The sequence below is a fragment of the Salvelinus namaycush genome, chromosome 5, assembly GCF_016432855.1.
Source record: "Salvelinus namaycush isolate Seneca chromosome 5, SaNama_1.0, whole genome shotgun sequence".
NCBI classification, from domain to species: Eukaryota; Metazoa; Chordata; class Actinopteri; order Salmoniformes; family Salmonidae; genus Salvelinus; species Salvelinus namaycush.
This window is the reverse complement of record NC_052311.1, coordinates 18,088,724-18,113,318: the sequence shown is the minus strand read 5'-3', so window position 1 is coordinate 18,113,318 and position 24,595 is coordinate 18,088,724. Positions and strand designations below refer to the sequence as shown.

Below are 24,595 nucleotides of genomic sequence, written 5' to 3'. Positions count from 1 at the left end.
GTTAGCAAATTGATTCAAAACAAAAAACAGAAATACCTTATTCACATAACTATTCAGACCCTTTGCTATGAGACTCGACATTTAGCTCAGGTGCATCCTGTTTCCATTGATCCTCCTTGAGATGTTTCTACAACTTGATTGGAGTCCACCTGTGGTAAATTCAATTGATTGGATATGATTTGGGAAGTGTTAAAGGAATTTAATTCCTATATGTTATCAACCAATTCAATTAAAACACTCTGTCCATATATAAGAATTTGTAAGATACTTATAAGCATTAAATGGACAGAAACCAGTCTTAAAATCAATCAATCAATAGCGTTTATTCTCGAGACTACTGATCATAATACAATTTACATCAGATTATATAATAAAGATGATGTCATAGGTTTTAATGTCCATCCTCCTCTCGGATACAATGGCAGTATAGTTAGCGTTCTCATTACTGTCTGCCACCTGTTAAATAATCTGCCACCAACCCAAGGTCTTTCCCCTCCCTGGGTAGACACATCATTCAAGCCTGTCTGAAGATAAACCCATTCTTTCTAACAAGGAACACATTACATTCAGCATCAGGTTATAATACGTTTCATTCATACAGTAACATCTAAGTCAAATGTATACATATTTTAGTCATTTATTCATAAAAATCCCATAACAGGAAGGCACACACCTGTCTATATAAGGTCCCAGAGTTGACAGTGCATGTCAGAGCAAAAACCAAATGATGAGGTCGAAGGAATTGTCCATAGAGCTCAGAGACAGGATAGTGTCGAGGCACAGATCTGGGGAAGGGTACCAAAACATTTGTGCAGCATTGAATGTCCCCAAGAACACATTGGCCTCCATCATTCTTAAATGGAAGAAGTTTGGAACCACCAAGACTCTTCCTAGATCTGGCCACCCGGCCAAATTGAGCAATCGGGGGAGATGGGCCTTGGTCAGGAAGGTGACCAAGAACCCGATGGTCACTCTGACAGAGCTCTAGAGTTCCTCTGTGGAGATGGGAAAACTTTCCAGGACAACCATCTCTTCAGCACTCCACCAATCAGGCCTTTGTGTTAGAGTGGCCAGATGAAAGCCACTCCTCAGTAAAAGGCACGACAACCTACTTGAAGTTTGCCAAAAGGCACCTAAAGAATCTCAGACCATGTAAAAACAAGATTCTACAGTCTGATGAAAGCAAGATTGAATTCTTTGGCCTGAATGCCAAGCGTCACGTCTGGAAGAAACCTGGCACCATCCCTACGGTGAAGCATGGTGGTGGCAGCATCATGCTGTGGGCATGTTTTTCAGCGACAGGGGCTGGGAGACTAATCAGGATCGAGGCAAAGATGAACGGAGCAAAGTACAGGGAGATCCTTGATGAAAATATGCTCTAGAGCGCTCAGGACCTCAGACTGGGGCAAAGGTTCACCTTCCAACAAGACAACGACCATAAGCACACAGCCAAGACAACGAATGAGTAGCTTTGGGACAAGTCTCTGAATGTCCTTGAGTGGCCCAGCCAGAGCAAGGACTTGAAACTGATCAAACATCTCTGGAGAGACCTGAAAATAGCTTTTCAGCCACGCTCTCCATCCAACCTGACAGAGCTTGAGAGGATCTGCAGAGAAGAATTGGAGAAACTCCCTAAATACAGGTGTGCCAAGCTTGTAGCGTCATACCAAAGAATACTCGAGGCTGCCAAAGGTGCTTCAACAAAATACTGAGTAAAGGCTCTGAAGACTTATGTAAATGTGATATTTCAGTTTAGATTGATGAGGAGAAGAAAAAAACAACAGTCCATTTTAGAATAAGGCTGTAACCTAACAAAATGTGGAAAAAAGTAAAGGGGTCTGAATACTTTCCAAAGGTACTGTATACACACCTCTATTATTGCAGGTAGGACTGATATACACCTGTGTTAGTGCAGGTAGGACTGATATACACCTGTGTTAGTGCAGATAGTACAATTATACTGATATACACCTGTGTTATACTGATATACACCTGTGTTAGTGCAGGTAGTACTGTTATTCTGATATACACCTGTGTTATACTGATATACACCTGTGTTAGTGCAGGTAGGACTGATATACACCTTAGCGCAGGTAGGACTGTTATACTGATAAACACTTGTCTTAGTGCAGGTAGAACTACAGCTGCATCCTCCATGTCTCCATGACTGATATACACCTTAGTGCAGGTAGGACTGTTATACACTTGTCTTAGTGCAGGTAGGACTACAGCTGCGTCCTCCATGTCTCCATGACTGATATACACCTTAGTGCAGGTAGGACTGTTATACACTTGTCTTAGTGCAGGTAGGACTACAGCTGCGTCCTCCATGTCTCCATGACTGATATACACCTTAGTGCAGGTAGGACTGTTATACACTTGTCTTAGTGCAGGTAGGACTACAGCTGCGTCCTCCATGTCTCCATGACTGATATACACCTTAGTGCAGGTAGGACTGTTATACACTTGTGTTAGTGCAGGTAGGACTACAGCTGCGTCCTCCATGTCTCCATGACTGATATACACCTTAGTGCAGGTAGGACTGTTATACACTTGTGTTAGTGCAGGTAGGACTACAGCTGCGTCCTCCGTGTCCCATATCGAATTGATCTTCCACTCTCCTTCCTTTTATTTATTTATTTATTTTTTATTTTACCGTTATTTTACCAGGTAAGTTGACTGAGAACACGTTCTCATTTGCAGCAACGACCTGGGGAATAGTTACAGGGGAGAGGAGGGGGATGAATGAGCCAATTGTAAACTGGGGATTATTAGGTGACCATGATGGTTTGAGGATCAGATTGGGAATTTAGCCAGGACACCGGGGTTAACACCCCTACTCTTACGATAAGTGCCATGGGATCTTTAATGACCTCAGAGAGTCAGGACACCCGTTTAACGTCCCATCCGAAAGACGGCACCCTATACAGGACAGTGTCCCCAATCACTGCCCTGGGGCATTGGGATATTTTTTTTTAGACCAGAGGAAAGAGTGCCTCCTACTGGCCCTCCAACACCACTTCCAGCAGCATCTGGTCTCCCATCCAGGGACTGACCAGGACCAACCCTGCTTAGCTTCAGAAGCAAGCCAGCAGTGGTATGCAGGGTGGTATGCTGCTGGCATTCCTTGTACACCTCCAGTGTACCTGCACAGCGACTGCCTCCTCTCACCAGTCTCACATCATCAGGCTGTGAGCAGGTCAGGCCAACAGCAATGTCAGGTAAACAGGTGTGTTCTTCTCTGGCTGAAGTGCTACAGAGCAGGAGAAGAGACTCATTACCTTTACACTGGAACTCTGTAGTCCAGGTTGGACCCTCACCTTCACCATAGAGCACCCCCCGTAGATCTGAAGGAGCCCCACAGCCAATCTCCCGACAGACTACCTCTGCATCCTGTGAGTTAAAGTCAGCTTCATACACTGAAGACCACTGAGATCCAGACTGATTGGACCTCCACTCTCCCAGAGCATAGACCAGCTCCATTCACAAGCCTCACAAACTTCGAACAGACCACATTGGCACTGCTCTCATCCCAAATACTCTATGTCACTGTGCATTTGACACTGCCCAAGACTCAATGCCAAGACAAACAACTGACATTACTTTGCGCCCTTTTCCAAATTAAGGACCTTTAGGTGCATCAACAGGATGCCCACACCCCAGCTGTCCACACATCACCTTGGCATTTGTCATGCCCCAACCTTGTCTACATACGCCCGTCCATTCTCCTTGGTCAAAGACCTCCACTGTCCCAATGCAGGAGCTGGTCTCATTCACCAGTCTGATTGAACCAAAGGCTGGTGTCTAATCTGAGGAGACACAAACACACAGGTCATAATCAGTAAATAGACAACTGGGCTGTGGCTCCACTGTTTCAAACGTAGCGCCCTCCACCTTTGTAATCAAGCAGGGAGACTCATTTATCTGCACTGACTCTGAGCCTCCACTCTGGGAAGGTAAAGCCTATTTTTCTGGAAATTCTACCCCATCAGCTGAGATAGTCCTGCTGCAGCCTGATATATCCTGGACTGTCTCAATGGGAGAGGCTTCTGGTCACCAGGAGGCTCCTTCTTCCTCATGCTCAACGTCTCCAACAGATTCCAGACCCAGCCAGCTGTCAATCAATCTGCTGCCTTCCTCTTCCCTGCTGCAGACGACTACCACCAAGGGAACTACAGCTGTGTTTACGGGAACTATGTTTTCTCTCAAAACTTCTCCTCTATCTGTACTTCAACACCACCAGGAGGCAGAAGAGAGAATAAGGGGAGAGTGTGGAGATGGTGTCCCTGCAGGGGAGACCTGAGGTTGGGCCAACAGAAGAAAGGAGAGGAGAGGAGAAGGGAGTAGACGAGAGTAGGCGATGAGATAGTAGGAGAAAGTGAAAGAGAGTAGGGGATTGAAGGAGAGGAGAGGAGTACTTTCTGGAATGCTTTGAGATTATTCTCATTATCAAATAGTTTAAACCTAAGGTTAGTTAAAACCTGTGTTGTCCTTAGTTTAAGATTGAGTGTTTGTCAACTTTCTAAGTTCTATCTATTGATTGATTGTTTTTCTTTTAAATTGTTGTATAGTTAGGACACATGTATACATTAGTTTTTGTTCTGATGACTAAATGGAAGCTTTGAGTTCAATCCAAACGTAAAAGGACAGAGTTTTTATCAGCGTTTCTATGGTGTTTCCACTTTTTATGTTTTTAATTTGACGTGTGGTTACTTGGAAACTAATTGTGAAGAGACTTTTCATTATAAGACATGTTTATCATTGTTCTAAATTGTTTACATGGAGTTTTGTATTTCATTTTTCACACATTAATAAACTTTGCTAATAATGTCGATCTCTACAGTTGAAGAAGCATCTAGTCTCTTTTACTACTTTTATAATCTGCCTGTTTTTAACATGCTTTATCTATTATAATAAAAAACTATTTTACTTGAGGAACACTCCTGTCTTTTCAAGAGAAGTGTGGAGAGTGTGGTGAGATAAGGATACTCAACTTGATGAGTATGCTTTGAGACCAGGGGCGTCATTTGGGTATGGCAGGATACGGCAGTCGCCATACCCTAGCTCAACACCAACAATTTAAAATCTGCTACTAAAATCATAAGGGAAATTGGGACGTCATGCCCATCTCAAATCTAGATGCAAAATGTTTGGCTGCTTTGAGCTTGCAACAACACTCAAATAAAAATAATCGGAACATTTGCTGGCCCTGAAAATCCCTTTTAAATAGGCATATTAAGCTTGGTGGTATAGCTAACTGGTAGAACATTTGACTGCAGATTAAGAGGTCCCAGGTTCAAATCCTGGTGCCCAGTGTAGTAGCTCAGTTTCGCGGGGCACCCTTGCTAGGTCCGAGCAAGGGCACCACCCCTGGATATTTATTTATTTTGCCATGGGGCAGAGAGAAAAATGTGCAGTTCTATAGCTAATCTCATGATATTTTACACATTTTGCCCCCATGAGGCTGAGAGAAAATGTTGCTGTTTTAGAGCTTGGGGAGATTTGAAAGACGGGACAATATATTTTTTCCAAATATTGACAACAAAAAATCTTAAGAGTGTTAGCCATCAGTGAAGGTACTCAGATACTCAAAACATCAGCCATCGCCAGCATTGTGGGAGACTTTATAGTTAACCAATCATTGGAGTGTTTTTTGTTTGACCCACGCGAACGTCAGAGACGTCATGCCCATAGGGGGCACACGCCCTTAATAATATATATATTTTTTTAAGTAATCATTTTTTTCTCTCTTTGTAAAATTACTAGACACAATTTTTTTTATTTTATTATGTTAGCTTTAGCTAGCCCTACCAATAAGCCATTTCAGGCTATTAATCAAGTTAAAGTAGTTAGCTTGTCTAACTAATTATCTTAGCTGGCATGCTGCTGGCAACGTTGAAAAGCAAGATATAACTAAATGTACTGAATAAGACTCACATTCCTGTCTATCTTTTACCCAGATTTTAGCAGGGATGCAAAGAAAGATATTTAGTTTATTTTTTAAAAAGAACCACCAGTCACAAAGATACAGACAGCTCAAGAGTTATGCTTAGATATTTTTAGTACTACAACTAGGCCCTCTAAACTGTTCAAGTAACATGTTGATTATTTGTGTCTTTCAGTAATGTTCAGTAACATGATTATTATATATATCATTAGGCTGTATGTATTTCTATAGGCCTATTGTAAATTAGTATTATTGTAGCATCACCATCTTTATTGCAAATATAAATACAAATATAATATTAGACTTTATATTCATTTCAGAGGTAATGAACTGTCCATTGATCAGCACAGCAACTGATAAAACAGGACCATGTTTCCAAAACAAGTGTTTCTAAGCTTATGTCAATATTACACAGGTAAGCTAACCTTATGTCAATATTACACAGGTAAGCTAGCAGTTACAGAAATCAGGAATGGAGACAAGCTCTATCTATCTGAGCTACTGTGTCCAACACACCACCACCTGTTGTTATGTTGAGCACTTACTGACCCCCAACAAATGATGATGTTTTGTTTTTCTCAAAAAGTTAAGGAAATACAGGCAGGTACCGATTGCTACAATACAAACAGCTCACTCAATCAAGCCTGATGGTATGTACAAAAGCAAAGCTAGCTTTCATTTAGCTTTCATAAGAAAAAAAGCTTGAAAAAGGTAGTGGAATGGGATAATGTCTTAGTGTGGTGTAAAGAATCCAATACTTTACCTTGTATGCGGTACAAATCACAAGCAGGAATTGGGCTGCTTGTGAAGGTTTGAATCCTAAGCAACCTGCATACGCATTGAGTACGGTTACATGTACACACTAAAATGATTATTGTGGATAATCAGATTAATATAATAGTTGGATTAAAAAGTTTACATGCTTTCCCTAATAAACGATTTCCCTAATAATCCTGTTTACATGGACACATCTGAAATAGGGCTACCTGATGGCACTCTGATAAATGCAGAAAATCACCAATCAAAATGAAAGTTATACCACAGTGACCATGTTATTTTTAGTAAGCATATTTGATTCTGAGTTCGGACATATAAAGTTTGTGTGGAAAACGACTTATAAGACTCATACATTCAGTTGTTCCGAACTCACTTCACCGATGCTAAAGATGGAGGCTCGCTCGGCTGGCGCTAGCACATGCGCAAATCAAATATTCTGCTGGAATGCCGATGAAGGTGTTACATGTCCTAATAAGTCAAACAATTGTTATTACGATTATGGTTCTAGATTGCAGGAAAATCTGTTTTAGGTCCTTGAAAAATGCAAAATTCTCCAATTTACAGATTTGGGGTGCATGATACCCCTGGTGAACGTGACCAAAGACATGACTGAAACAGGAACCAATTTTATTTAGGCTATACAGTGGATAGGCTATATACAAATTAATGTGATATTTGGAGCTCTCTCTCTCGGTAATTGATTGTACGTTGAACACACATATGATTTCAGTTTGTGAATGTGTGATATTAAGGTTAGAGCCATGTTTATTTCGACATTATAAAGAAAAGCTTTGATTAACAATGGCAACACTGCCATGTTGATCTGAGCCTTGTCTTTGAAACACCACATTAGTGTCCGACTTTCAGCTGTTGCAGATGCACCTCTCCTGACTTCATTCATTGACTTTCATCTACAGTCGGTTGCTTTGGCTTACCACTCAAACGTGCCCAGAGTTTCTGCAGAGGAAGCACATTGGCTATGACCCAGTGCAGCAAAGCATCATGGGTCATTAGACATAAATGAAAGGCCCAGTGCAGTCAAAAACGTGATTTCCCTGTGTTTTATATATCTTTCCACACTATGAGTATTCAGTGAAATTGTGAAAATAATGATAATGCCATTTTAGTGTAAGAGCTGTTTGAAAAGACTGCCTGAAATTTCAGCCTGTTTTGGTGGGATGGAGTTTTGGCCTACCATGGTGACATCGCCATGTGGTAAATTAGTTAAGAGACCAATAAGAAAGCGAGTTCCCAACCTCTACCAGGGATTGGAACCAATTCAGGGAACACAACAGGAAACCAGAAAATGACGAAATATTCAGAATCAGAACCGGGAACGAAAGGGATCTATTCTGTTCTGGAACAGAATCGTATTTTAAAAGCCTGGGAAGTGGTTAATAATAACGTGTTTTTACGTCCCGGGCCTTTTTTTCAGTCCCACAAAAAAACACAACAGACGCCTATGCAAAGCCCTCTCTCGGTCACTCAGAAACATATTCCAGTATCTTCCTGGCAGTGTGTGCGCATGTAGGCTACCTGCACTACCCCCCCATCCTCTGAAGCATAGGCTACTGTAGCCTCTCAACTTTACAAGCATGATTCAGAAATGTTTCATTAGAGAATAATGCATCAACTTTTTCAATGCTAGTTAAGGATACTATAGTCATCACATTTCACATTGGATTTATTAACTACAAAAAGGAAAGATGTGTTTTTAATTCTGGTGCTGCTCTGCACACACAAGCGTGTTAGCTAGCTAGTTCTAGTACGCTCCATAGCAAGCTGCTCTATCCACACTGTTTGGTGAAGTAATTAAATGTAGAGCTAAATAAATAAAAAATTATGATTTCAGAAGTTTAAAAAGGAAGAGAAAATAACAATATAAACTAGTACTTTTTTTGCTTCAAAGCATTCAGAACTTTCTTTTGCAGGTCAGAACAATGGAACAGAACCCCCAAAATAATGGTTCTGTTCAGAACTAAACAAAGGAAATGTATTTTGGTTCCAACCACTGCTCTCTACCAATAACAGCAAATAACCACTACCAGCAGTCCTAGCTAAATTATTGTTTGAGAAATTGCTCTTTGTTAAGAAGCTAATTTGATTTCTTTTTGGCCATTTTAATTGAAAACAATCACAGTAAGGTACTTAATTGTTACCCAGAAATGATTAAATATTGAGATAAAAACAGCTGCATTGGACCTTCTCCAGCGGTAAGCACATTCAAGGATGCTCTACGTCCAAGTAGATTGGGGAAAGTTTACTGATCGCATGAGGATATTGAAAAGGTTTAATAACCTTGGAAGCTCATTCAATCAAGAGGCGTGTGGAGATTGGAAAGACAAGGTGTTTTCTGTTAGTTGTCGGCTGTTCCCAGTGGTGAAGTACCTTTGAGACAAGAGGCTGCTGGTAACCTGACGTTGATTAACGGCGTAGCCTTGTAACGTGTCATTGTGCTCAATGACCTGTCAGCATCTGTGCAGAACCGTGGTATTCTGTGCAGAACCGTGGTATTTGTTTGCTTCAGGGATGTCAGATAGAATGATATAGTCAGAAAAGTTTTGGGAATATGTTTGATTGAGCTAGTTAGTTGGATCAGTAAATGCTTGGGGGACGATTGGATTATCTTTGAATAGACATGTACATAAATACACAAATATCTTCACAGAGCTACAGGATTTTGTTGTTGTGATTAGTGTGTTCATATAGGCCTACACCTCATCATTTATTTTGGATGTGCGTCTACCGGGGTGTATTCATTACTTCATTACCGTGATTCTTTTGCGAAACGTAATGAACACGAACCCTTATTGTCTACTCTTCATATTCAGATCGTCTCCTCAACAATATCAATTGACGATGACGATTTTGTTAAACATTTCTACATTTCAAAATATTCATGTTATTTGTAAGGCCAAAACAAGACCTCATGATAATGTTTGTAGTAATTAGATATAGAACATTTTAGATCATGGGTTTCTGTTAAATGTTTTGCAGCATTCCAACAGATGGCGCTGTTGAAATATGGAAATGTTTTTGGGATATTTGCCACTACCACAGTATTGGTGCATTTCCAATCAACCAAAAATACATATTGTGTAGGAGATAGGGTTGTTTAATACATTGGCGCCTTTGTTAAAAAAAAAACACTTTAAATTAAGTGAAATATGTAAACATATGTCAATTTGCCATTGACACTTCTGGAATCAACATTCTAAAATGCTGGGATTCATTAATGTCTTAATGTTTGTATCTGTTTATAATGTTTTTTTATATACTTTTTGTTTCCAGATCATCTTCAGACTTTAAGGCTAGATGAAGTTAGGTAATATTGTATTGTATAAATATTTATAATACTGCCCCTTTAAAAGGCTGGAACTGCAGCACCTCCCCTTTCACACAGAGGATTATGTCATCATGGTTTCCCCCGACTCTGGACAAATGATGCTGGGAGTCGCTCAGAGGGATTTTTTTCTCCTCTATCGCTCTCTCCTGGCATTTGCTCTCTCCATTAGTGAGGTGACAGTGGCTGGGGGAACGGATACTCTGTCTCCATCTTTTCTTTCTTTATTTCTCTCTCTGTCTCTCTCTCTCTGTCTCTCTCTCTCTGTCTCTCTCTCTCTGTCTCTCTCTCTCTCTCTCTCTCTCTCTCTCTCTCTCTCTCTCTCTCTCTCTCTCTCTCTCTCTCTTCCTCCTCAGCTAATTCTAACAGCAGGGATGTAGTCCTCTGTCTCTTTCAAACTTCAGCACCGGCTATGCTGTGAACTCCTTGGTGACCGCTGTTGATTCTATTGGGACCTTTTTCTTCTCTTGCTCTTCACTGAGCTTGTTTGAGAGGATCTATACCTTAATGAGTTTGGAAGGGGAGGTGTTTGATTTCTCTCTATAACCTGGTGAAACTACGGGACCATGGCCATGAAGGAAACCATTCTGCCCATCAGCGAGGTGTCCGCCCCGGCCCCGCCCCCAACCCCAGAGGTGGTGGAGCTAAATGTGGGTGGCCAGGTGTACGTCACCAAGCGCTCTACCCTGGTCAGTGTGCCCGACACCACCCTGCACGCCATGTTCGCCCGGTGCCCACCGCGGGAGCTGCCGAGGGACAGCAGAGGTCGATTCTTCATCGACCGCGATGGCTTCCTGTTCCGCTACGTGCTGGACTTCCTGCGAGACCGCCAGCTGGTGCTGCCCGACCACTTTCCCGAGCGCGAGCGTCTGCAGCGGGAGGCTGAGCACTTCCAGCTGGGCGAGCTGCTGCACCTCCTGGGGCCCCGCGTAGGTTCCAAGCAGGGCTCCATGAACGATGAGGGCTGCCACAGCGACATCGAGGAGAGCTCGCAAAGCAGCGAGTACCCCACAGGTCGAACCTCGACTTCCTCAGACAAGAGGTCAGGGTTCATCACCATCGGCTACAGGGGCTCCTACACTACAGTACGAGACAACCAAGCCGACGCCAAGTTCCGACGTGTGGCACGGATCATGGTGTGCGGACGCATCGCCCTGGCAAAAGAGGTGTTTGGGGAAACACTGAACGAGAGCCGGGACCCCGACAGGCCGCCGGAGAAGTACACTTCGCGGTTTTACCTCAAGTTCACCTACCTGGAGCAGGCATTTGACCGGCTTTCTGAGGTGGGCTTTACAATGGTGGCGTGTAACTCCACGGGAACAGCCGCTTTTGTCAACCAGTACAGGGACGACAAAATCAGGAGCAGCTATACGGAGTACATCTTCTTCAGTAAGTGACTTCTCACCCATTCACTAACATACATATTGGATAGGTGGGTCCAACATGTTTTCTCAGGTTTTAGAAGTATTGTGTAACATTTATCTTTACATTTGGAAAGATTAAACGAATTGCCTACCTTTTCTGACTTGGATTGTATATGCTATTGAAGGTAAATAATAGCCTTCTCTCTCTGTGGTTCAAAGTAATCCCATTACCAGCTTCTTCACTCTCCTTGAGAATACCCTTCCTGTGTGGTCCAGTAATGACGGCCGCTGACCCCGGCAAACATGGATGCTAGAGTCAGCATGGGTTTGAATCCGGGCCCACTGCCCTTTGACTCACCCTTCCCCGTCTTTCAAACACTGTTCTACCTCTTCAATAAAGCTCATAAATTACGTAAAGAATGTGGGACTGCCCCACCCTCCCTGGTTCTCTCATCAGTTGGAAATGTTTTCCAAATCACAGCAGGTAGGTAAAAGAGAGAATAGATTAAAGGGAAAGGTGTGTGAGAGTAACATGCAGTTTCATTGTAAGAAGAATGATTGAAAGACCAAACATTTCTTGAGGGCTGTAGATAGTGCATTTGGAAAGTATTCAGACCCCTTGACTTTTTCCACAATTTGGTACGTTACAACCTTATTCTGAAATGGATTAAATAGTTATTTTTTTCTCCTCATCAATCTACACACAATACCCCATGACAAAGAAAAAAAAGGTTTTAAGAAATTTCTGCAAATCTATTCAACATTTTAAACTGAAATATCACATTTACATAAGTATTCAGACCCTATAATCAGTACTTTTTTGAAGCGCCTTTGGCAGCAGTTTGACAGCCTCGAGTCTTCTTGGGTATGACGTTACAAGCTTGGCACACCTGTATTTGGGGAGATTCTCCCATTCTTCTCTGCAGATCCCCTCAAGCTATGTCAGGTTGGATGGGGAGCGTGGCTGCATAGATACTTTCAGGTCTCTCCAGGAATGTTCGATCGGGTTAAAGTCCAGGTTCTGGCTGGGCCACTCAATGACATTCAGAGACTTGTCCCGAAGCCACTCCTGCGTTGTCTTGGCTGTGTGCTTAGGGTAATTGTCCTTTTGGAAAGTGAATATTTGCCCCAGTCTGAGGTGCTGAGAGCTCTGGAGGAGGTTTTCATCAAGGATCTCTCCGTACTTTTCTCCGTTCATCTTTCCCTTGATCCTGACTAGTTTCTCACTCCCTGCCACTGAAAAACATCCCCACAGTATGATGCTGCCACCACCACCATGCTTCACTGTAGGGATGGTGCCAGGTTTCCTCCAGACATGACGCTTGGCATTCAGGCCAAAGAGTTCAATCTTGGTTTCATTAGACCAGAGAATCTTGTTTCTCATGATCTGAGAGTCCTTTAGGTGCCTTTTGGCAAACTTCAAGCAAGCTGTCATGTGCCTTTTACTGAGGAGTGGCTTTCGTCTGGCCACTCAACCATAAAGGCCTGATTGGTGGAGTGCTGCAGAGATGGTTGTCCTTCTGGAAGGTTCTCCCATCTCCACAGAGGAACTCTGGAGCTCTGTCAGAGTGACCATCGGGTTCATGGTCACCTCCCTGACTGCGGCCATCTCTTTGAAGAGTCTTGGTTGTTCCAAACTTTTCCATTTAAGAATTATGGAGGCCAGTGTGTTCTTGGGGACCTTCAATGCTGCAGAAATGTTTTGGTACCCTTCCCAAGATCTGTGCCTTGACACAATCCTGTCTCAGAGCTCTACGGACAATTCCTTCGACCTCATGGCTTGTTTTTTTTTGCTCTGACATGCACTGTCAACTGTGGGACCTTATATATACAGGTGTGTGCCTTTCCAAATCATGTCCAATCAATTAAATTTACCACAGGTGGACTCCAATCAAGTTGTAGAAACATCTCAAGAATGATCAATGGAAACAGGATGCACCTGAGCTCAATTTTGAATCTCATAGCAAAAGGTCTGAATAGTTACAGTGCCTTACAAAAGTATTCATCCCCCTTGGAGTTTTTCCTATTTTGTTGCATTGCAACCTGTAATTTAAATAGATTTTTATTTGGATTTCATGTAATGGACATAAACAAAATAGTTCAAGTTGGTGAAGGGAAATAAAAAAAAAGTACTTGATAAAAATAAAAATAAATGGAAAAGTGCGTGTATATGTATTCACCCCCTTTGCTATGAAGCCCCTAAATAAGATCTGGTGCAACCAATTACCTTCAGAAGTCACATAATTAGTTAGATTGCACACAGGTGGGCTTTATTTAAGTGTCACATCTGTCACATGATCTCAGTATATATACATCTGTTCTTAAAGGCCCCAGAGTCTGCAACACCACTAAGCAAGAGGCACCACCAAGCAAGCAACACCATGAAGACCAAGGAGCTCTCCAAATAGGTCAGGGACAAAGTTGTGAAGAAGTACAAATCAGTGTTGGGTTACAAAACATATACGAAACTTTGAACATCCCACGGAACACCATTAAATCCAAAAAATGGAAAGAATATGGCACCACAACAAACCTGCCAAGAGAGTGCTGCCCACCAAAACTCACGGACCAGGCAAGGAGGGCATTAATCAGAGAGGCAACAAAGAGACCAAAGATAACCCTGAAGGAGCTACAAAGCTCCACAGCGGACATTGGAGTATCTGTCCACAGGACCACTTTAAGCTGTACACTCCACAGAGCTGGGCTTTACGGAAGAGTGGCCAGAAAAAAAGCCATTGCTTAAAGAAAAAAAATAAGCAAACATGTTTGGTGTTCGCCAAAAGGCATGTGGGAGACTACCCAACCATATGGAAGAAGGTACAAAGGTCAGATGAGACTAAAATTGAGCTCTTTGGCCATCAAGGAAAACGCTATGTCTGGTGTAAACCCAACACCTCTCATGACCCTGAGAATACCATCCCCACAGTGAAGCATGGTGGTGGCAGCATCATGCTGTGGGGATGTGTTTCATCGGCAGGGACTGGGAAACTGGTCAGATTTGAAGGAATGATGGATGGCTCTAAATACAGGGAAATTCTTGAGGGAAACATGTTTCAGTCTTCCAGAGATTTGAGACTGGGACAGAGGTTCACCTTCCAGCAGGACAATGACCCTAAGCATACTGTTAAAACAACACTCGAGTGGTTTAAGGGGAAACATTTAAATGTCTTGGAATGGCCTCGTCAAAGCCCAGACCTCAATCCAATTGAGAATCTGTGGTATGACTTAAAGATTGCTGTACACCAGCAGAAACCATCCAACTTGAAGGAGCTGGAGCAGTTTTGCCTTGAAGAATGGGCAAAAGTCCCAGTGGCTAGATGTGCCAAGCTTATAGAGACATACCCCAAGAGATTTGTAGCTGTAATTGTTGTAATTGTACTTTTTTTGTCTTATTTCTTGTTTGTTTCACAATATAAAATATTTTGCATCTTCAAAGTGGTAGGCATGTTGTGTAAATCAAATGATACAAACCCCCCAACAATCTATTTTAATTCCAAGTTAATTGATTTAATTTAATTGATTTCAGGTTGTAAGGCAACAAAATATAAAAAAGACAAGGGGGTGAATACTTTTGCAAGCCACTGTATGTATATAAGGTATTTTTGTTTTCAAATTTTTAATACATTTGCAAAAATGTATAAAAAACATTTTTTGCTTTGTCATTATGGGGTATTGTGTGTAGATTGATGAGGGGGGGAAAAAACGATTTAATACATTTTAGAATAAGACTAACGTAACAAAATGTGGAAAAGTCAACTGTAGATGGGGTTTTGGTATAGTGTGTCTGGGGGTGAGGTGTGAGGTGTGTCTGGTTTGTGAGGTGTGAGGTATGTCTGGGGAATAGGGAATGAAATGGGGGGGGGGGGGGGGGGGGGGGGGGAACAACCAAGGAAGTGCAAAAGGTCAGGCAAATCTAAACAGATTGGAACAGTCTAATCAACACAAATAAATCATGACAAAGAGGGGGGTGTGTGTGTGTGTGTTTGTGTGTATGTGTGTGTGTCTTTGAGTCTGCATCATGTGTGTTTCTATGCCTGCACAGGTGTTAACGAAGACGAAATGGCCAGTCTATATATTGACCGTATACAGTATACAATTCCAGACATATATACAGTATACAATTCCAGACAATTCCAGACCGTATACAGTTCCAGACATTTTGCTCCCTGACTTGTCACCCTTTTTCACTCTCCCGGTCACATGTCCCTGCTGGTAACGAAGAGTTCGGGGCTGAGTCCCTTTGGACGTGAAGGCTTTGACAGGAGAGAGTGGAGGCTTGATTTTGTCTGTTCATTCTAAGACGAGTTGAACAAGCACAGAATATATTTCAGTTTTATTAATACACCACCAAGATATTATTTGGTTTCCTTTTTAAGCAATGGAGTCAGTACAAGATCAATGACATCTACAACAGAAAACACAGTTAGATTTTTTTATGGAGTAAAATTCTTGAAATAGAGTCCAAACCGGTGTTAACATTCAATAAAAAAGATAGAGCTACTTTTCATAAGCCTATCATTCCAAGATATTGCAGAGAGGGCTCAGAGGCATCGTCTAAAAATCTTCCATGGGAGGTGTTTTATTTTGAAGGAAGCACAGACATCCGAGGAATTCGAGGTCAACAGTAGCCGCTGACAAATGCCTGTCTGGCTCAGAGGTTGAGGAGGCTGTTTCGATTGGGTTATTTTCATCTAAACTTTTCCTCCTCTCGATGGACGTGTTGGCATTGTTGTACACACTTCTCACTTCTCTCCGCTGAAGCTGATCCGCCTGTGTGATCCTGCTTGGGTCTTGCATAATTCATTAGCTTCTCTGCAACATGGCATTGTATTGATATTTATGAGGGATCAAGCTTTTATTCCTGTGCGATGTTGGAACATCACTGCCATAACAAGCAGATTTTCCCCCTGTTGAGTACAGTATAAGCATTGAGCTGCTATTATGCTTAAAGATCGGCTAACTCCTCAATATGTGTTTTAATTGCATTCTGTTGTTGTTCTAAAGATCATTTGATACGCTTTTCACAACAAGAAAATGCTAGATAAGCCTATAGGTACCATAATGGCATGTTACAGTATATTAAATTACAACAGTAACATAATAAAAATGAATCATTTATATTTATATTAACCATGTAAAAAAAATTGAGCAGGCACATTGTTTGTTTGCACATTATGAATATACCGTATTTATGCTTCAAATGTATTCTATACTACAATATCCAATTCAACACAGATATACAGTACATTCGGAAAGTATTCAGACCCCTTGACTTTTTCCACATTTTCTTACGTTGCAGCCTTATTCTAAAATTGATTAAATAAAAAAAGAAACTCATCAATCTACATATAATATGACAACCCGAAAACAGGTTTTTGAAATGTTTGCACATTTATTAAACGAAAAAACCTGAGGTATCTTATTTACATAAGCATTCAGACTCTTTTCTATGCCACTCAAAATTGAGCTCAGGTGCATCCTGTTTCCATTGATCATCCTTGAGATGTTTCTATAGATTGGAGTCCACCTGTGGTAAATTCAATTGATTGGACATGATTTTGAAAGGCACACAAAGGTCCTACAGTTGACAGTGCATGTCAGAGCAACAACCAAGCCATGAGGTCGAAAGGAATTGTCCGTAGAGCTCCGAGACAGGATTGTGTCGAGGCACAGATCTGGGGAATGGTACCAAAACATTTGTGCAGAACTGAAGGTCACCAAGAACACAGTGGCCTCTATCATTCTTAAATGGAAGAAGACTCTTCCTAAAGCTGGCCGCCCGGCCAAACTGAGCAATCGGAGGAGAAGGGCCTTGGTCAGGGAAGTGACCAAGAACCTGATGGTCACTCTGACAGAGCTCTAGAGTTTCTCTGTGGAGATGGGAGAACCTTCCAGCAGGACAACCATCTCTGCAGCACTCCACCAATCAGGCCTTTATGGTAGTGGCCAGATGGAAGCCACTCCTCAGTAAAAGGCACATGACAGACCATGACAGCCCACTTGGAGTTTGCCAAAAGGCACATTAACCCTTGTGTAGTCTTAACATGCTGTATACTCCCCTTGTCTTAAGGGTAAAAAATGATCAGCCTTCACTAAACACCTAAAATGAAGCAGCTAAATTGAATTTTAAACCCCAAATCTATTTTGCATAACGAAAAAACCTGTCATTCATCACAAACTTTGTGAATATCTGGGTTTTCCCTCTTCACAATGCGGAAATACTGCATTTAATTAGTGGACACCACTCGTTTTTATTACAACACACCTGGCATAATTGTTTTCTTTACTAAAGTAGAAGTTTATTATTATTATTATTATTATTATTGCTAAAGGTACGGCATAGGTGTAAACATACATTTTTTTAGCAAGAGATAGCACTTGTATAGCCTAAGAAAGTAGCAGAAATGTGCAGAAAGTAGTTTTGAATGCATTTTATTGAAGGGAAACAATAACAGTCTTGAACTTTTTTGGCAACATAGTGATATTTTCCTATAAATTGTACAATGAGGAATTCAACTACAAAATACAATTCTTCTCCCATTTTTTGAACCATTTCCCCCACCCACAAGGTGTATAAACAACAACAATAAATAAGAATAAAATAAGATAATAGATCCAAAACAAAAACATGAAGAACATAAATCAATCAACTCTAATTAGCACATGTAGGACAATATGCAAGTGTGTGTGCATGGACTTTGCAGATGTATTTCTCACATGTGCAGCACATAGTATTTGTTTTACAGGCCTTCTTTGGGGGGCAGAATTGGAATCTCCTCCTCTTGCCTGCCCCAGCTGCAGCTTCAGGTGGAACAGGACAAGATTCAGCCCCCTGAACAGCTTTCACAAGTGCTGCAGAGGCTGCTGTGTGGGGGAGGCGCTCCCTTTGAATGTGTGGGGTTACACGTGCCTTTCCCAGCTGTTCCAGGAACGCCCTCCTCTTGTTCTGCTTATCAGGCATCCAGGTAGGGTTGAGCTTGTTCCATATTCCGAAGGCATTGTATGAGGACACATCAATGATGTTATGAAAGATGACCAGGGTGTCACGTATTTCTATGAGTGGTGGGTGTAGAGTCAGGCGCAGAGAGCAAACTTCCAAAGAAATGCGTTTATTGCGCGTGGTCTAGCCAAACAAACAGGCAGTGACCATAGAACACGTATGTCTCCAAAACAGGGAAAGAACATACAACACAATACACAGGCGAAAAAAACAACAGCACCACTGACAGTAAGGATAAGCCCGCACAACAGCAAGCGAGCACTAGAAGTTTAAATAGACCAAATAATGAACCAAAATGAGCAACAGGTGAAAACAATCAAGACAAAACAAACAGAAAGGAAAAAGGGATCGGTGGCAGCTAGTAGACCGGTGACGACGACCGCCGAGCATCGCCCGAACAGGGAGAGGAGCCACCTTCGGTGGAAGTCATGACACAGGGGCCAGCGGTTAGTCATCCTCCTGCAGCTGTAAGTTCCAAACACCTTGTCCAGGTTGTCCATGCCTCTTTTGTTGTGGTTGTAGTCCAGGATGATGGCTGGCTTCGTGTCCTCACGATCACTGATCTCAGCTGTTTTGTGCGCTGTGCTCAGGAGGACCACATTCTTGTTCCTCTTTGGGAGGTAAGAAACTAGACTGGTGGTGGGAGTGAAGGCAAACTTTGATGAGAAGACCTCGCTCCGCCTTTTTGCAAGGAGTGCAGGGGGGAGCTCAGGCTTGTTCTTTCTAACTGTGCCAACCATGGTGATCTTCCTCTTCAGGAGCTGCTGTCCGAGTTCAATCAGTAGCACACATAATCAAAATTTCTCATTGTGTGTGTGTGTGTGTGTGTATGTATGTGTGTGTGTGTGTGTGTGTGTGTGTGTGTGTGTGTGTGTGTGTGTGTGTGTGTGTGTGTGTGTGTGTGTGTGTGTGTGTGTGTGTGTGTGAGTGTGTGTCTTTGTGTTTTTTTCAAAAATGACTCTAAGACAATATTTGTACCCTGGTGGTATACAGCTTTTATGGAAATATGAACAAAGGCGATGTTTCACTTTTTCTAATGTTGGGGCCACTCTAGGAAAAGTCATCAAATTTAAAGTTGATAAAAGATAATTTATGGGGTTTTCTCTGCTGTTAAACATAGTGGCAAGTCATTTTCTACCCTTAAGACAACACAAGGGTTAAGACTCTCAGACAATGAGAAACAAGATTCTCTGATCTGATGAAACCAAGATTGAACTATTTGGCCTGAATGCCAAGCTTCATGTCTGGAGGAAACCTGGCAGCATCCCTACGGTGAACCATGGTGGTGGCAGCATCATGCTGTGGGAATGTTTTTCAGCGGCAGGGACTGGGAGACTAGGTAGGATCGATGGAAAGATGAACAGAGCGAATAACAGAGAGATCCTTGATGAAAACCTGCTCTAGAGCGCTCAGAACCTCAGACTGAGGCGAATCTTCAACTTCCAACAGGACGACGACCCTAAGTAAACAGCCAAGACAACGCAGAAGTGGCTTCGGGAAAAGTCTCTGAATATCCTTGAGTGTTCCAGCCAGAGCCTGGACTTGAACCCAAGCTAACATCTCTGGAGAGACCTGAAAATAGCTGTGGAGCGACGCTCCCCATCCAACCTGACAGAGCTTGAAAGGATCTGCAGAGAAGAATGGGGAAAAACTCCCCAAATACAGGTGTGCCAAGCTTGTAGCATTATACCCAAGAAGACTTGAGGCTGTAAACGCTGGCAAAGGTTCTTCAACAAAGTACTGAGTAAAGGGTCTGAATACTTTGCCAACATTTCTAAAACCCTGTTTTTAAGTCGTCATTATGGGGTGTGATTAATGATTGATTGATTGATTGATGAGAGAGAAAAAACAATTTAATCCATTTTAAAATAAGGCTGTAACATAAGAAAATGTGGAAAAGGTCAAGGAGTCTGAATACTTTCCTAATGCACTGTATTAGCTCTAACCTTGCTCTGTATAGATCATTTATGGAAAAGGTGGCGATTGGTCCATTTCCAGCTTGACATTTAATGGCAAGAAAAAGTCTAAAAAGACAAGAGAGACAATATTGTCTAAGACATATACTGAGCATACAAAACATTAAGAACACCTTCCTAATATTGAGTTGCACCCCCTTTTGCCATCAGAACAGCCTCATTTCATTGGGGCAATCACTCTACAAGGTGTTGAAAGCATCCCACAGGGATGCTGGCCCATGTTGACTCCAATGTTTCCACAGTTGTGTCAAGTTGGCTGGATGTCCTTTGGGTGGTGGACCACTCGTGATACACACTGGAAATTGTTGAGTGTGAAAAACCCAGCAGCATTGCAGTTCTTGACACAAACCAGTGTGCCGGGCACCTACTACCATACCCTGTTCAAAGGCATTTAAATATTTTGTCGTGCGCATTCACCCTTTGAATGGCACACATACACAATCCATGTCTCAATTGTCTCAAGGCTTAAAAATCCTTCTTTAACCTGTCTCCTCCCCTTCATCTACTCTGATTGGAGTGGATTTAACAAGTGCCATCAATAAGGGATCATAGCTTTCACCTGGTCAGTCTATGTGGAAAGAGCAGGTGTTCTTAATGTTTTGTACACTAAACGTAAAATTAAACTAGGAAGCATTGACCATGATGTCGAACAGCTCCATTTAACCATGTTAAAGAGATACTGCGAGATGCTGGCATCCTAGCCTCTAGCTTACCCCATCATACCTGTAGACGTCCATTCGCTAACACTAGTCAGCATTGCCTTGTGTAACTACCTCTACCTTCCTTCATACTGCACCCAGAGACATACAAATAGTATCCAAGAGTTCATCTGAGTCTTGGTAAGTAGAAAAGCTTAATTGCCAGAATATCGCAGTATCGCTTTAAAAGCTTTATATTTTCCAAACCATTAAGTTGAGCTACCAGACTTGAAAGCATTCAATAAGAAAGCTTTTTCCAACACTGAATCATCCATCCCAACTCAGGCATTATAGACTTGTAACCTTTATTCCTGAACCAGACTGCAACACCTTACCATTCCCCTTAACATGCACCTTACCATGCCCCTTACCATGACTCTTACCATGTCCCTTACCATGTCCCTTACCATGACTCTTACCATGACTCTTACCATGTCCCTTACCATGTCCCTTACCATGACCCTTACCATGCGCCTTACCATGACTCTTACCATGCACCTTTCCATGTCCCTTTCCATGACTCTTACCATGCCCCTTACCATGTCCCTTTCCATGCACCTTACCATGACTCTTACCATGTCCCTTTCCATGCACCTTACCATGACTCTTACCATGTCCCTTTCCATGCACCTTACCATGACTCTTACCATGCCCCTTTCCATGACTCTTACCATGTCCCTTTCCATGACTCTTACCATGCACTTTTCCATGTCCCTTTCCATGACTCTTACCATGCCCCTTACCATGTCCCTTTCCATGTCCCTTTCCATGCACCTTACCATGACTCTTACCATGTCCATTTCCATGACTCTTACCATGACTCTTACCATGACCCTTTCCATGCACCTTACCATGACTCTTACCATGTCCCTTTCCATGCACCTTACCATGACTCTTACCATGTCCCTTTCCATGCACCTTACCATGACTCTTACCATGCCCCTTTCCATGACTCTTACCATGTCCCTTTCCATGACTCTTACCATGCACTTTTCCATGTCCCTTTCCATGACTCTTACCATGCCCCTTACCATGTCCCTTTCCATGTCCCTTTCCATGCACCTTACCATGACTCTTACCATGTCCATTTCCATGACTCTTACCATGACTCTTACCATGACCCTTACCATGCACCTTACCATGACTCTTACCATGTCCCTTTCCATGCACCTTTCCATGACTCTTACCATGTCCCTTTCCATGACTCTTACCATGTCCCTTTCCATGACTCTTACCATGTCCCTTTCCATGACTCTTACCATGACTCTTACCATGTCCCTTACCATGCACCTTACCATGACTCTTACCATGTCCCTTTCCATGCACCTTACCATGACTCTTACCATGTCCCTTTCCATGCACCTTACCATGACTCTTACCATGTCCCTTTCCATGACTCTTACCATGACTCTTACCATGTCCCTTACCATGCACCTTACCATGACTCTTACCATGTCCCTTTCCATGCACCTTACCATGACTCTTACCATGTCCCTTTCCATGACTCTTACCATGTACCTTTCCATGACTCTTACCATGCACTTTTCCATGTCCCTTTCCATGACTCTTACCATGCCCCTTACCATGTCCCTTTCCATGTCCCTTTCCATGCACCTTACCATGACTCTTACCATGTCCCTTTCCATGCACCTTACCATGACTCTTACCATGTCCCTTTCCATGACTCTTACCATGTCCCTTTCCATGACTCTTACCATGTCCTTTTCCATGACTCTTACCATGTCCCTTTCCATGACTCTTACCATGACTCTTACCATGTCCCTTACCATGTCCCTTACCATGACTCTTACCATGACTCTTACCATGCACCTTACCATGCCCCTTACCATGACTCTTACCATGCACCTTACCATGACTCTTACCATGTCCCTTTCCATGCACCTTACCATGACTCTTACCATGACTCTTACCATGACTCTTACCATGACTCTTACCATGCCCCTTACCATGCACCTTACCATGCCCCTTACCATGCACCTTACCATGCCCCTTACCATGTCCCTTTCCATGCACCTTACCATAACTCTTACCATGACTCTTACCATGCACCTTACCATGACTCTTACCATGCACCTTACCATGCATTAATACATTATACATGCTGTTATGGTTTAGCAATTTCACAATTTGTTTCTCAGACCAAAAATATTGATTGCCAATGTCTCTGGTCCAAAGAAGGTCAATAGACAGAAACGTTGGCAATAAACTAGAATACATATGTGAAATTGTGCAATATTTTGTGTGCAGTATTGCAATATTTGTGCCATATTGTTTTCTTTTGATTCATGTTCCATGCTCCAGCATAATGCAAACTTCTTCTTGACATTGTATTCTTAGATAAAACCCATAGGCTTTTCAAGCGCTTGGGACTATAAGGTTCTATCTGCATTTTTGTCAACATTTAGTAATTGACATAGCCTCGTTCTGTTCTATGTTCTCTACCTATATAGTACTCTAAATACCACAATTGATGTTGTTAAGGTCAAAAGAATAATAGATAAAAATAGCTGACACCATTCAAACCAATGAGGGTTTGGAATTTTAAAGACAATAATCTTAGGATCATCTTTTTGCAGACAGAACCTTTTATTCTAGCTCTCATTTAGTTGTCTGTAGATTTTTCTCATACACTAGCTGGTTTCTCACAGAGACCTTGCACGTACGAACAGACACACGCGCACACACGCACACACACACACACACACTTTTGCTCAACAAATCATCATGTTCAATTACTTCTAAGGAGGTAAACATCTTTGCCAGGGACATACAGGGAGGGAAAACCCCTAGTCGGTCCCTATTACAGCCCATTGTTATCTACAGCCCTACATGTACTGCACACTGCAAACAGTTCTCAAATCTGTTCTCAAATATGTACTGCGCATTAGGCCTATGTTCTTCAGCTATATTAATGTCCTACATTTGATCATTGACATGTCTTCAACACATTTATTTTCAATACAGTTTGGGTGGTTAGAGTTCTTGTTTGATTCATAGTCCTGAAGAGTCTGCTAGCAAAGTTCCAACAAGAAGAAAAAATTATTCCCTCACATCAGAGATGCATTGTCAGTTAAAGGAGAAATTACGCACCAGATGTTTTCAGACCTTAAATATTTTGAGATAAGCCCACGTTCCAGGCCATGTGTTGTGTTGATTCAGCTATATGCTCAATCCCCAAATCAATGGAAAAGATAAGCACCACATATCTCCAGATTTTATTTGGTGCATAGCTGCATCTACACTATTGATGGTGTGGGACATGGGTTCATCATGATGGTGTGGGACGTGGGTTCATTATGATGGTGTGGGACGTGGGTTCGTCATGATGGTGTGGGACGTGGGTTCATCATGATGGTGTGGGACGTGGGTTCATTATGATGGTGTGGGATGTGGGTTCGTCATGATGGTGTGGGACGTGGGTTCACCATGATGGTGTGGGACGTGGGTTCGTCATGATGGTGTGGGACGT

At 42.3% G+C, this 24,595-nt stretch overlaps 1 protein-coding gene across 1 annotated transcript in view; it reads left to right on the top strand.

Moving 5' to 3' along the window:
- Positions 1-10,187: 10,187 nt before the first annotated feature.
- LOC120048020 (BTB/POZ domain-containing protein KCTD8-like) overlaps positions 10,188-24,595 on the top strand; it is a 31,381-nt gene continuing 16,973 nt past the window's right edge. The window contains exon 1 of the mRNA XM_038993690.1: positions 10,188-11,456. Within this exon, the coding sequence (XP_038849618.1) occupies positions 10,634-11,456 (823 nt within the window). The 5' untranslated portion in view covers positions 10,188-10,633. The remainder of the gene's footprint in view (positions 11,457-24,595) is intronic.